Below are 13,552 nucleotides of genomic sequence, written 5' to 3' on the forward strand. Positions count from 1 at the left end.
GAAACAGTAATGAACAGAAACAAACATTTTATTGCGAACCAGACATGAAACGTGGGGGGTGAAACTTGGACGGGGGCTTGTGTGAGGTGGGTAGGAAAGGACTTATGAAATTTTGGGGAATGTCAGCCTTCTACTGCTAGAGCAGTCTGCAGGGGTTGATTGAAAGTTTTAACGGCCCTTGCCGCCCCTCCTTCTTTGGACTTTGGGTGAGGGTGGTGTGGGACTTGGTGGCGGGTGAGGGCGGTTACAGATAGACTGCAGCGGGGCTCTGTCCTCCTGCCTCCGGTCTTGCAGAACATCCACAAGGCGCCGGAGCGTGTCCGTTTGCTCCCTCATTAGTCCAAGCAGCTTTTCAGTAGCCTGTTGGTCCTCCTGACGCCACCTCTCCTCCCGTTCCATGACTGCTCGGTGCATTTGTGACAAGTTCTCCCTCCACTGTGTCTGCTGGGCTGCCTGGGCTCGGGAGCAGCCCATTAGTTCTGTGAACATGTCTTCACGCGTCTTCTTCTTCCTCCGCCTAATCTGCGCTAGCCTCTGGGAGTGTGCTGACAGGCTGGGTTGGGAGACAGTCGCAGATGTGTCTGTGTGAATTTTAAAAAGGGAGTGAATTCCTGAGACAGATAAATGAAATTGTATACAAAGAACCTAGTCTTTCTCTGTGAACAAGACCATGCACTGAACCTCTCACATGCGCACTCAGGACAAGGTCGAATTTTCGGCCGTCGCCTTCAGTGCCTGTGGACTTGCGGAGGTCTTGGAGTGTTCAGAGAACTGTGGCTGGAGACCTGAACTTCTGGAGCGGGCAATAATGGTAAGCCGCAGACTTGTGGCTGCTTAAAACTCCAGCTGTAGCACTGGCCTCCTTTCACATTGAAAGCAATGCCAGTCTCTGCTGCCAGCAATCAGGACAGCATCAACTTTGCCCCTGTCCCACCCCCTCGCGGCTGTCCCAGGGAAAGATCCCTGTATGCTGCCCCTCTCCCTCCACCGCGTGGCTGTAAAGCAGTCCCAATACTAACAGTCCCCTCCCTAATTCAAAGCAGGGCGTCATGAGCGACATCACCCTCCTGAGGATCCCGGACACCCAGAGAGAACGCATGCTGCGGGAAAGCATGCAGAAACCGGGGCCGTATGCCGCCATGCTATGTCGGGCCATGATCCCCGAGTACCTGATTGTGGCATGGAGGGGACATGTCTGCTACCACGGAGGGCCCACTAAGATCGCCCTACCCCGGAACCTGATCAACAGGCTTGAGCTCTACCTCCACGAGACCTACGAGGAGTTCTCCTACGAGGATTTCTCGTCGATCCCCGGCCACATTGACCGGATTTTCGCGTAGGTGCACTGGGACTTTGGAGTGGAGCGTCTTGGGCCTGGGAATCATGTAGTAACGGACATTGTGAAATTTTTTTAAAATACTTGGGACTAAATTGAGAAGAGCCTAAGACAGAGAAATCATGCAAAACCCATTTGTTACCTTTGTAAATATTCCTGTTTTGTACCTGATTATTTTTTTACTAGTTTACAGCACTTTTATAAATATACATTGTTAATAGTATAAATATTACCGTTCTGTTTTAAATAAATGTTTACATGTTTACAGCACTTACTGCTTGATCCGTCCCCTGATTCTGTGTCCGGGGTAAGGGATGGGGACGGTTGGTACGGGATCTCGGTAAGGGTGATGAAGAGCTCCTGGCTGTCGGGGAAATCAGCGGTGCCAGCGCTGTCGACTGCCTCGTCCTCCTCATCTCCTTCCTCCTCTTCCCCGTCCGCTGTCATGTCCGACATGATCCCATCCTCGGAGTCCACGGTCAGGGGTGGGGTAGTGGTGGCGGCCGCTCCCAGGATGGAATGCAGTGCCTCGTAGAAACGGGATGTGTGGGGCTGGGATCCGGAGCGTCCGTTAGCCTCTTTGGTTTTTTGGTAGCCTTGTCTCAGCTCCTTGATTTTCACGCGGCACTGCGTTGCATCCCGGCTGTAGCCTCTCTCTGCCATGGCTTTGGAGATCTTCTCGTAGATCTTAGCATTCCTTCTTTTGGAGCGCAGCTCTGAAAGCACGGACTCATCGCCCCACACTGCGATGAGATCCAAGACTTCCCGATCAGTCCATGCTGGGGCCCTCTTTCTATTGGATTGCACGGCCATCTCTGCTGGAGAGCTCTGCATAGTTGCCACTGCTGCTGAGCTCCCCTCGATGTCCAAAGAGGAACTGAGATTCAAACTGCCCAGACAGGAAAATGAAAATGAATTCAAATTTTCCCGGGGGTGTGGCTGGTCAGAGCATCCGAGCTCGGACTGCTGTCCAGAGCGTCAACAGAGTGGTGCACTGTGGGATAGCTCCCGGAGCTATTAGCGTCGATTTCCATCCACACCTAGCCTAATTCGATATGGCCATGTCGAATTTAGCGCTACTCCTCTCGTTGGGGAGGATTACAGAAATCGATTTAAAGAGAGCTTTATGTCGAACTAAATGGCTTCCTGGTGTGGACGGGTGCAGGGTTAATTCGATATAACGGCGCTAAAGTCGACATAAAAGCCTAGTGTAGACCAGGCCTGAGTCAAATTTTAAAAAGTCCCAGACAAGCAAAGAAATGTTGTGCAGAATCATCTGCGTATCCCTTTGCTTTATTTTTCTTGATCACGGGCTGTTGTCCATTGGTTCATGCTGCCCCAATCCTTGACCAATAGGGAAATACATTCTGGCACAGAAATGAACTCCCCCCTGGAAGCTGTCCTTCTCACATAACTGGATTCTCAAGAAACCTGGCTCTCCTGGCTACACTTCCAAACAACTGAGATGAGTTTTGGATTTTAGTTAGAGGGAGCTAGGCGACACGGTGGGTCAGTGGAAGCCAAGGTTTAAATCTTCCTGATGTCAACAGTTAAATCAATTTGAAAGTCTTAGCATAGTACTTAGCCCTTAACCTAGTACTGCATCACAAAATCACATAGGATTGACTCTCGTTAGCAGACTTCTAAGAGAAGTTTAGGAATAGAATATCAGGGAATTCTGCATGTCAAGACTAAAGCTATGTCTATACATGGAAGCTAGGAGTGCAATTCCCAGCTTGCATAGACATACTCATGCTAGTTCCTATCAAGGTAGTGCGCCAAAATTTGTAGTGTAACCACAGGAGCATGGGCTAACCGCCCTGAGTACGTACCCACATGGTCCATGCTAGGAGGCTGTACCACTTTAATGATACCATTTTCAAACCAATGTAGTTAAAGCAATGCAAAAGCTGTGTGTAGACAAGCCCTTCTATCATTTTAAAACTGGTCATATCCATTTAGATGCCACCTCTACATTTTCAGATGCAAGCTAAGCCAATATAAACCAGGTTTCAATCAATTTTAGACTGTCCATGCACAAAGCTGCACTGGTTTAACTAGACTGGTTTAAAATCACACCTTTAAAAGCTTCCTTTTTTGTTCAAATATCACAAGATGGCCTGGTCTACCCACAGTATTGCGCCACTTTGACTAAAACTGCTCTACAAATTGATTCAGTTAAACAGCGTACATCAAGTTTATATACAACTGGTTTATATCAACTTGCATTCATACATAAGAGCAGAGAGACCTGGTGCCAAATTCTGCTTTGGGGACATCCATGTACATGGGGGAACTCCACTGGAGGCAATGGAGTTGGGTCTAAAAGAGGCACAAGAGGGGAATCTAACCCGTTAACTGTTTTCCTGGAACTTCCCTCCGGCATCAGAGCAAAACCAGGTCATGTTTCTCCTGATTGGGAGGGTGTGCGCCTTTAAGACCCTGTGCGCCAGCAAAAAGGACCTCTTTTGTTGAATGGAAACACACAGGGCTACTCCCCCCTAACTCTGCTCAGCCTGGCTCCTTCTGTTTGTGGCAGTTTTCAGCATCTAAGATTTTTAGGGGAAGGGGGAAGGAAAGAGACATAGATAAGGAGAGGGCCGTTGCCCCTCCACCCCATGGATCCTTTAGGGAGGAGACTGCCCTATAGCAGAACAAACTCCTTTCTTTTTCCCCCTGTAACTGTACAGGGAGGGAGCAGAGCGAGTGGCATGCATTTGTGTGGAAGGCAAATCCCCAGTGCCTTCAGCCCAAGCACATCCATTAATGCACATTATGTGGACTAGTTAGGGGGGAGGGGTAGAGATCCAGAGGCGGGGCAGGCACAGAGGGAAGGGAGAGGCCTTGCATGAAAGGCAAAGAAAGGGAGTGTGATGGAGGCCGACAGAGAAGGACAGGAGCTGGGGTTCCCAGCTCCCCGGCAGCACCATTCTGTGCAGAGCCCTGCTTTGCTAACTGTTGCACTGCTTCATCCCCCTGCTCCCACAGGCTATTTATAAATAGCCCTGGGCTACAGCTGTTGACCTTCGTGCCCTAATAAAAAAGGTGCATTTAGATTGAAAGGGGAGAAACATCCCTCCACCCCCAGCTGAGACAGCACTCCCTAGAAGATGCCCTCCAGGATGCCAGGGCGGAAAGGCACCATCTCACCAGCATCCCAGCTCGAGACAGGGAAAGGGCCCCAGCTTGGTCCTGGGGGAAGCGTGAGCCCTGTGCAGAAAAGAGTCACCTGGCCAAAACACCTGCGAAGGCGAGGAAGGCCATGCCCTCGCTGGGAGCAAGCGAAGCCGACTAAGGGCTCTAGGTCTGGGGAAGCACTGAGTGATTCTGCCCATCAACAGCTGCTCACGCCCCCTTTCCCCCCCACCCCCCCCCGCTCTCTGTCTGTCTCTGTCCATCTGTCTGCAGCTCCGCCCTCGGCGTGCTTTAATTACATTTTAAATTCAAATCTGCTGCTATTTGATCCGCTGGGTGTATTTATAGATCCGCTCAAGCTGGCTGTGTGGATAAGGCAGGTTGGGCAGGTTGCTGTGACATGTGGGGCAGGATGGGATTGCTCGCTCGCTTTCCTTCTTTTCCTCCTCCTCATCGGATTATTTTGCAGCAGGTCCCACGTACCCTCCCTCCCTCCCTCACACACACACTGGCTCTCTCTTAGGTTGCTTTTGTTTTTATTGTATTATTCTCTTGTGCAACAGGGGGCAGGAGAAACTAAGGGTGGCCTTGATTTTTCTCTTTAGCATTTTAAACACACACACACAGTGTTTGGGGTAGAGAGAGAGAGAGAGATCTGGTCCTTGGTCCTGTGAGTTGCTACCTCTACATGCCTGAGCCAGCAGACAAAGCAAGCACGGATGAAGTTGGTACGGTTACCCCGGGGCTTGCTGTTTCCTCCTTGGGTCAGACGAATCACAGAGACTCCCCTGCCCCCTGTCCGCTACTGAGCTGAAAATCCACCTCTGGGATTTAACCTGCTGCTCCTGAATTTCCTCCTCTCCTGCCTGTCTCACTCTGCTTCTTCCTCCCACCTTCCCCCCTCTTCAACACTCCCTGGACCAGAGCTGGATTCTGATGGAACTGCCAAGATGTTCATGTCCAGAATCCTGGATTTTCAGAAGACAAGATATGCCAGGTAAAGCCAAGTGGCTGTGTTCTTAATTCCTGTAGCTGAACCATTTTGCATTGTGTTTTGAAACCCTCCAGGATCCCTCCCAACCTCTGCCCTTCCCTAGAGGAAGCCGGGAGTGAATTCCAGGGTGGTGCTTGCAGGACAGAGTGAATAAAGCTGACAGTGGGGTTTGAAAGATGTGGAGCTCCTCCGAGCACAGGGCACCTGCAGGGCTGATATTCTTGCTTTGTTTTCCTGGTATAACAACAATCCTTTGCACTTTCATAGCACCTCTGCAGACCTGAATGAATTCAGGCTCACAATGCCCCTGGGAGATAAGTATTACTAGCCCCATTTCATTAATGGAAATACTCAGGCAAATGTGGCCACTGATTTTGGGGTGTTTCAATATTTGGGCGTCCTTCTTGGGACACTTTGACACAGGGTCATCCTTTGGAGTTGTGGGTGCTCAGCACCTCTGAAAAATCAGCCCCCTACAAGTGGTGGTAACTTGTTTTAATGGCTCAGGTGTGTTGGGATCCATTATAGTGGCACTTGCTTAAGAGGATACCTGATGAATGGATAGTCCTGGTCAAGGGATGCATATTCTATGCATCCAACCACTATACAATGAAACTCAGGGTATCACGCATGTTCAAGAAAGATGAATTCAGACTGGACTAGGTGCAGAGAAGGGGGACTAGGATGATCAGGGGACGAGAGAATCTATCTTTCAAGAGGAGGCAAAGAACTTGGCTTGTTGAGCCTACCAAAACAAAGGCTTGTTCTCTCAGAATACATTCAGGAGGAAAACACCAGGCAGGGAGAAGAGCTATTTAAGTTAAAGGACAATGTTGGCATAAGAACAAATGGGTACAAACTGGCCATGAATACCCCAAGATTGGAAATGAGAAGGTTTCTAACCAACAGAGTGAGATCCTTGAACAGCCTTCCACTAGGAGTGGTGAGGGCAAGGAACCTAACTACTTTTAAGGTGGAGCACGATACCTTTTTAAACAGGACAATATGGCGGGGATGCCTGTGCTAGCAGCGGACGGGACTCAATGACTCAGGAGATCCCTTCCAGTCCCATATTCCTGTGTAAAGTGCAACAGAAAATTATTGTCAGGCATCTTAGACAGAGGAAATGCAATGTACACCTGAATCGTGCATTTCAGGCTTGAAGATAGGCTTAGCGAGTCAAATGGAAAGTATAATAATTTATGTAGTATCATCTGTAGCCAGCCATAACGTGATGTTGCAATGGAAAGGCTCCGTGAGATGGTGTTTGAAAACAGAATTTCTGTAGTGAATTCTGTGTTGGGGAAAGATGATAGCCCTTTAGACTGAGTCCTTTATGCACAGGACAGGGACACCACAGGCAAGAGCTGTGCAAGGGTCCCTGAACACCGCTCCTTAGTCTGTATGTCTTAGCCCTTGACCTGGATGAAGCACCTAGAGTACAGTTCAGTCTCTGTATCTGTTCAGTCCTTAGCCTCTCTCCCAGCTGCTAATGCCAATTCTTGTGGTGGGAGTGGTTTCTGTGATGTGGAGAAAGAGCTGCTGAGTTGACAAATTCCAAATAGTTATCAGATTTCTATTGAAAAGCAGCTTTCCTAGTCCGTTTGTCTTAGGAACTGAGTTTGAAGCTGATATACACAAATCCTGAATGAAGACTCTCTTCTCATTCTTCAGATGCCCATTTAAATACCATGTGTTCCTACTGAAGAACCCTTTTGCAATTGTACTGTTCTCCCTATATACGTGTGGGAAAATGGGTGAGTTACAGGGCAATTGTGGGCAATGCTTTGTAACCTTGTCCAGGACAGATCCTTTTTTAATAACCAAGAGAATGCAGTTTTTTTTTTTTTTTACAAAGTGCAATAGGAAAGTGATCAGATCAATTAAATGATGTAGATTTTCTGGGCACCGAACCAAAGTACATTTTGGAAGCCACTGGAGCGAGCCCTCTTTAGAAAGTCCTTCTCTGTCCAGTTAGAGAAACTGATCTGCTAGATGTAACTGAATGCACTTTTTGTGCAACAAGTGTTGCATGTTGAATACGTTGCTAAGAGCCCATTGTTAGGACTGGAATAGTGGGGGATGTGAGTAGAATGAGGCTTACTCACTGAAAATAGGTGCAAGGCTCCTCTCTGTCTTCTCTGGGGTGCAGAGACTGGATTTGGGACTGAGGAATCAGACCAAATGAGCAGCATTGTACTTTTTTGCATGTTAAGATGAAGTTCTCCCACGTGTAACCTAAGGACCTGGCTTTTGTTTTTCAAAGGCTTTTTTGCTGAAGTCTTTTGATAGTTCTTCATGGAGCACAAATGATAAAAAATATATCACAGTGACTAGCTGAGTGCTAGAACTGGGCAGTGCCGTGTTGAGCAGGAGACCTGAGTTTGATTGCCCGGCTTGGCAAGAGCTGGAAGGGCTGGGGACCAGAAAAGGGAAGCCTTGTACTTCAGGGATTTAAGGGTAGTGACCACTCTCAGTATATTGATTAGTGTTGAAAGGGAGGTCTCCAGCCATTGCTCCTTGGCTGGGAATTAGAATCTGAGTTGGGGGATTTATGGAGAAGGCGTCTTAAAGTGCAAAAAGGGCCAAATTATACCTCCCCACCATGTGTATCTCAATGGGAGGAGAGTGACCTCACAGAGTTTCCTTGAATTTTTCCCCAGGATGATCGTGGAGGAAGCAAGAGATGCAGCTTCCCAGTCCCAGGGATGGGAATTGCTCTTTCCTCAGAGGGCCAGCCCCTCTGCAGCTCTTTTGTCCCCCAGCCCCTCCTTGCGGCATGGCTCCGGTTGGTGCTATTGTGCCCTCGGACTGGCTACCCACATGTGCAGACCTGGAGGCTGAGTTACCAGTGCTTCAAGCAGCTATCCATTGTTCATGGAAGAAAGATGCCGTGGAGAGCATCTGCTCCCTTGTACATCTCGTTCCTTCTGCTGCGTGGTTTGGGGGATGGGAGGAGCATGCTAAGGAATCAGGATCCACCAGGTTCTACTACCTTGTCCTTGTATAAGCAACGGGCAGCCTGGGGCCCAAAGAGTGACTGGTGGGGATCTTTTGAAAACCCTTGCTATGCCGGACCCACACATTATAAACGAGATCATATCTTCACACACACAGGTAGTTCATAAGCTCCCGCTGCCATATCAAGGTAGCAGGGGACATGCCATGTTTTCCACCATCAACAGGTGTACAGTATACAGCTTCAGGCTGTGCGCCAGAGAGGAGCATTGTGAAACAGAGAGGAAAGTTTCCCAGGAACCTGAGAGTGAAGCCAGCAGGGAGATGCACTTGCTGTGCATTTGAAAAGGAAGCAGAATCTCCATCCCCTGACAGGTAGCCATCTGCAGGAGCATGCCACCAGCTTCAGCATTTCACTGTCACTTTTGCTTTTGCCACATGGCAAAAGTACGTCCTTATCAAGTCTGATCCTGGGAGGTGCTGAGAGGCATAAACTCCTCTGAAGTCAATGAGAACCGAGGGGACTCAGCCTGCAGGATCGGTCCCTTGACTTATGAAGTTTATCTACAGCGTAGCAGAGATGAAGCCCAAGGAGGAATGGGGTCAGATGTCCATGACCTAGAAAGTGACACCAGGCTGGTTCCCTGTGTTGGGCTCTTGGACTTCTTCCCCATAATCTTTTCTGCACCAGGCATGACAGCTGTGGTGCCAGGCTTCTCCGGCAGCTTTCCCGTTTCACCGGCCAAATGCCTTGGCCGTAAGCAGCCAGAGCTTGACACCTTGTGTGATTAGCTGGGAGCTGGGTTTGGAGCAGGCCAAGCACCACTGTAAGATAAAACATGCACAGCCGAATGGGAAGCATGCTGTAGTGGCACATGGAAGCTCAGCACGGGGAATTACCCTTAACGGCCAGATTCTGCCACCCTTAAAGTATTGGAAAACGTGTCTTATAGTGAAAAACTCAAGCAGCTCAATCTGTTTGGCTTAACAAAGAGAGGTTAAGGGGTGACTTGATCACAGTCTATAAGTATCTAAATGGAGAACGGAAATTTGATAATGGGCTCTTCAGTCTAGCAGACAAAGATCCAATGGCTGGAAGCTAAAGCTAGATCCATTTAGATTAGAAATAAGGTGCCATTTTTTTAATCGTCAGTGTAATTAACAGTTGGGACAGTTTAGCAAGGGGTGTGGTGGATTCTCCATCACTGGACGTTTTAAACTCAAGATTACATGTTTAAACTCAAGATTACATGGGCACGTAAAGATATGCTCTAGTTCAAACTGGAATTAACTCAGGGAAGTCTGATGGCCTCTGTTGATGATCACAGTGGTCCCTTCAGACTTGATAATCTATTAATCTTATTCCATATGCAAGCCCATTGATTGCAACAGGACCATTCCTGAAGTAAGACACCACTTACTCAGCACGAGTAACGGGGGCAGAATTGGGTCCTATGGTAGGGAGAAGAAGCCAAGAGTATCAGTCACAGGTCTGTGCCAGGACCAGTACACATGGGAGTGATGGGCAACTCATTGGCGTATCTGACTCAGGAAGGTATAGAAATAGGTGCGGGTATAGCCTGGCCTCTCAGGAAGGCATTAGAGGCATCTTGATACAGCTTGGAGGAGGGTGGGAAACTTTCACTCTTGCTTGGCCCCGGAAAATAGCATAAATTCTTGATCTCATAAGAGGAATCTGGAACTGATTCTTTTTTGGTTTCTTTTTTTTTTTTTTTTTCTGATTCAAGAGAACCAAGGAAGGAAGAGATTAATGTCAGATGGTCATCAATAAATGCACTGGAAAAATAGCCAGATGAAAGACCTTAAGCAATGAGAATTAGATGAAAGAAAGCGATCAATGTGGGCGTGTTTTATGAACTGTCGGATAAGACGGGAGAATGTTCCCTGCTCAGGGGGCAAGAATGTTGCCCAAGATTCATCCAGGGTTGACTCACTTCTAAATGTTAAATGACTTCAGAAAGAGAGGGAGGATGGGAAGAAAGAAAGAATTTGAAGAAAGTATTTAACAGCAGCGGAGAAGAAACTGAATTTGATTCCATTCCATGAGCAAGAAAGCCTTTTATTCTCAGGTAGTGTCATTCAGCCAGATCATTCGTATAAACAGGCCCCTTAAAAAGTGTCTTCTGCTTTATTCCAATTTTCCACAAGAGCTGCCCCTTTGGCACTAGCATGTCAGGCCCCTGGACAATCTGACTGGAGGGCTCCCAAGGAAGGCTGAGCACTGTAGATTGAAAATGGCTCTCACAATATAATGGAAAACCAGCTTCAGTTTGAGGCACTGCTTGTGGCCGTGTGTGTGTGAGAGAGAAAGAGAGGGGGAGGGGGGCTGCAAAAGCATCTTAACTGTAAAAACTTCCCCTCTGTCATTTGTAACTTGGTGCTGCTCCGTACTGTGTAACATCCATCTTTGAGAACAATCAGCTTCTACGCAAGGGGCCTGATTCAGCCATGACGTAAATGTCAGTGTCAGTTACACCCTAGGTGAAAGCAGATCAGATTCCACCTGCTTTATCTTACCACCTCCGCTGAGTTGCTTTTTCCTGCTACGCCCCCAGTCTGATCCCTTGACGTATCAATTACACTTGTTTTGCACACCCACTGAATGGCAAATAAGCGCGAGTTACACTTCTTTGCCATTGACACTTGTTTCCCCAACTCATTTACCCCTCCGGCCACATCACTGCTTCATTTGACCCAGAGGGTCCCGTGGATATTGCACCTGCTTCTTACACTGAGTTTGAGTGAGGTCCAAAGCCTTTGTTATTATTTATGAATGTTGTTGCCGATTTTCAGTAAAACATGGATTCTTTTTACACAGCTAGGCCAAGGACAAGTCCTAGCTCCCCTCCCTTTGGGCACACAAAAGCACTTTCTTTACTTTGGTAATCCAGAAACAGAATGTAAAGGAAACACGATAAAAAGCAACTTGAGTGCAGACTCTTTCAACAGATCTAGAGCACGGGTGCATAGGGGGAACTGCATGCTGCAGATGGGCAGAATCATAGCAATTACCTGACACAGGTTCAAGATTTACTTTATTCAGGTAAAAGGCCCCAGATTTTATTCAGTTTGTCTGTTCTTGCCCTGGGCACGTAAGCACAGAATAACAATGAAAACAGAAGCTGCAATGAAAGATGCCAATTAAATTTCCCAACAAGGAAGCTATATTTGGAGGCAGGGGTGTTGGAACAATTTGTATAGTGGGGGTGCTGAGAGTCATTGAACCAAACTGTAAACCCTGTATATAATGCAAACCACTTCACACCAGGGGGTGCAGCAGCACCCCTATTTCCAGCACCTATGTTTGGAGATGAATCCTTAATATACCTAAGGGCCAAAATCTGCCCTCAGATATCCATTGGTACATGGACTTCACTAGGAATTGTGTAAAATGTATCTGAGCACAGAACTTGAACATACTTAGAATCTGCTGCCTAGCCAGTGAATGCACAGATCCGAGTATAGTGCATAATGACAAAGAGGTACAGGGATGGGTCAGAGAAGTACATGGATTCCATACAATAGGATGAAAAGAGAAAGGATGGGTCAGGCAGCACATGGCTAAATTTCACCTTTAGATTACTTTGTTCAAATCCAGCCCAGCTCGGTGATGACTGAAAGTCCTTGTCATCCAGTGAAATGAGTTGGATGGGTTTCTGGCTCGTTCCTGCAGGGTAGGTGCACACATCACAAACATAACCATTGTAATTGTCACCATGTAGCACCAGGATGGGCTCTGAAGAATGAACTACGCTCATACCTCCAGAAGTAATCCCTCTAGGTCAGTGGGGAGGTAGCATGGGAGCTCTCTTTGGGTATCTTGCATTACCTCTGCCCATGTGTAATGGAGGCCCTCAACCTTAGCGCACCCCCTGGAGGCCCAGTGCAGCACCACCATTGCTTCTCAGCCTGTTTCTCTGAGTGAGGATTTTAGTAAGTCCAGTGAGGCTTGTCACTGCACTCCACCAGGGATCTAGTTTTATTCAGTCCGAAAAGGCAGAGCGTCACGCACCTAGAACTGCTCCCCAGCATCTCTAGCTGAAGGAAGGAGGGGCTGAGTCAACCCTAATCATGTCCAAGAGGTCCCTTACCAGTGAGGCCTTCATGACCCGGAACCCTTTTCTGGAGTCAGGGGCCTCTTGTCACTAACCGGGGGAGGGTCTTTCCTCCAGGGTCCAGTTCCCCATGGAGGCCAAACCTCAGGACAGAATATAATTCCTCTTTTCCCAGGCCTTCTGCTGTTGCCTGGTGAAGTCTTTCATGGGAGCTAGGTTTCTCTGAGATGTCGCATTCAGAGTCCCTTCCTTTCAGAAACTCTCCCCCCAGGAGCATTCTTTCTTGGTTTCCTTTGCCTGTGGGCCCCCCTCACCAGCTTCCCCTGAGAAGCCTTCTCTGTATGTTCTGGGAACTGTTCCTCTTCCCAGCAGCCTCTGTTTCTCTAGCATAGGCCTCCCTGTGCATAGCTTCCATTTATCTTGCCTAGGTGTTTCCCTGCCTAATTTCCTGCCTCCCAGCAGCTCAAAGAGTGAGCTAGTCACAGGTGAACCTGAGCTACCTCATTCCTCCTTGTGGAGCCAGTCAGAGGTCGGCTGGGCCCCTGGCCCGCTCAGAGGGCCAGCTAGTCTCAGGCTCGATAGGTATGTCTGATCTAGGAAAAACAGAGGCTATCAGTCCCTAGCATATCTATATCACACCTTTTACCAACACTAAAAGAAGAGACCCAAAACTCCATAATTAGCACAGTAAGACCAGAAATGGTGGGGAAATGAAGTATGAGGTTAAGCGAGATCCAAAACGTGGAGAGAACAGCGCTGCCTGTCCTACGTCTGGAGTCTCTTTCTTTGTCGAACCGTGGTGGAACAACTGCTCTGCAGTCAGACTCATTCATTTTGCTTGAACTGCAGGGGGTCTGGCAAGTTTTGTGCCAGGCTGCCTAGCCAATAAATCTTGATATGTCGGAGTATGTGCGGTTGGCTTACACCGGCTCAGATGTGCCCTCCGAGGGACCTTAGATGACTTGCACAGCTGTTTTCTTTTTTTCCCCTTAACCCGTGTCGGACAAAACTATGGGAGTGAAATGCTTTAAAAATTGATGTGGTTCATCACAC

The 13,552-nt window shown here is 48.1% G+C and overlaps 1 protein-coding gene across 1 annotated transcript in view; it reads left to right on the plus strand.

The window, feature by feature from the left end:
* Positions 1-5,309: 5,309 nt before the first annotated feature.
* MMD2 (monocyte to macrophage differentiation associated 2) overlaps positions 5,310-13,552 on the plus strand; it is a 36,045-nt gene continuing 27,802 nt past the window's right edge. Inside the window, exon 1 of the mRNA XM_026650764.2 lies at positions 5,310-5,468. Within this exon, the coding sequence (XP_026506549.1) occupies positions 5,422-5,468 (47 nt within the window). The 5' untranslated portion in view covers positions 5,310-5,421. The remainder of the gene's footprint in view (positions 5,469-13,552) is intronic.

Source organism: Terrapene carolina, unplaced genomic scaffold (genome assembly GCF_002925995.2).
Source record: "Terrapene carolina triunguis isolate 2854851 unplaced genomic scaffold, T_m_triunguis-2.0 Scaffold93, whole genome shotgun sequence".
NCBI lineage: Eukaryota > Metazoa > Chordata > Testudines > Emydidae > Terrapene > Terrapene triunguis.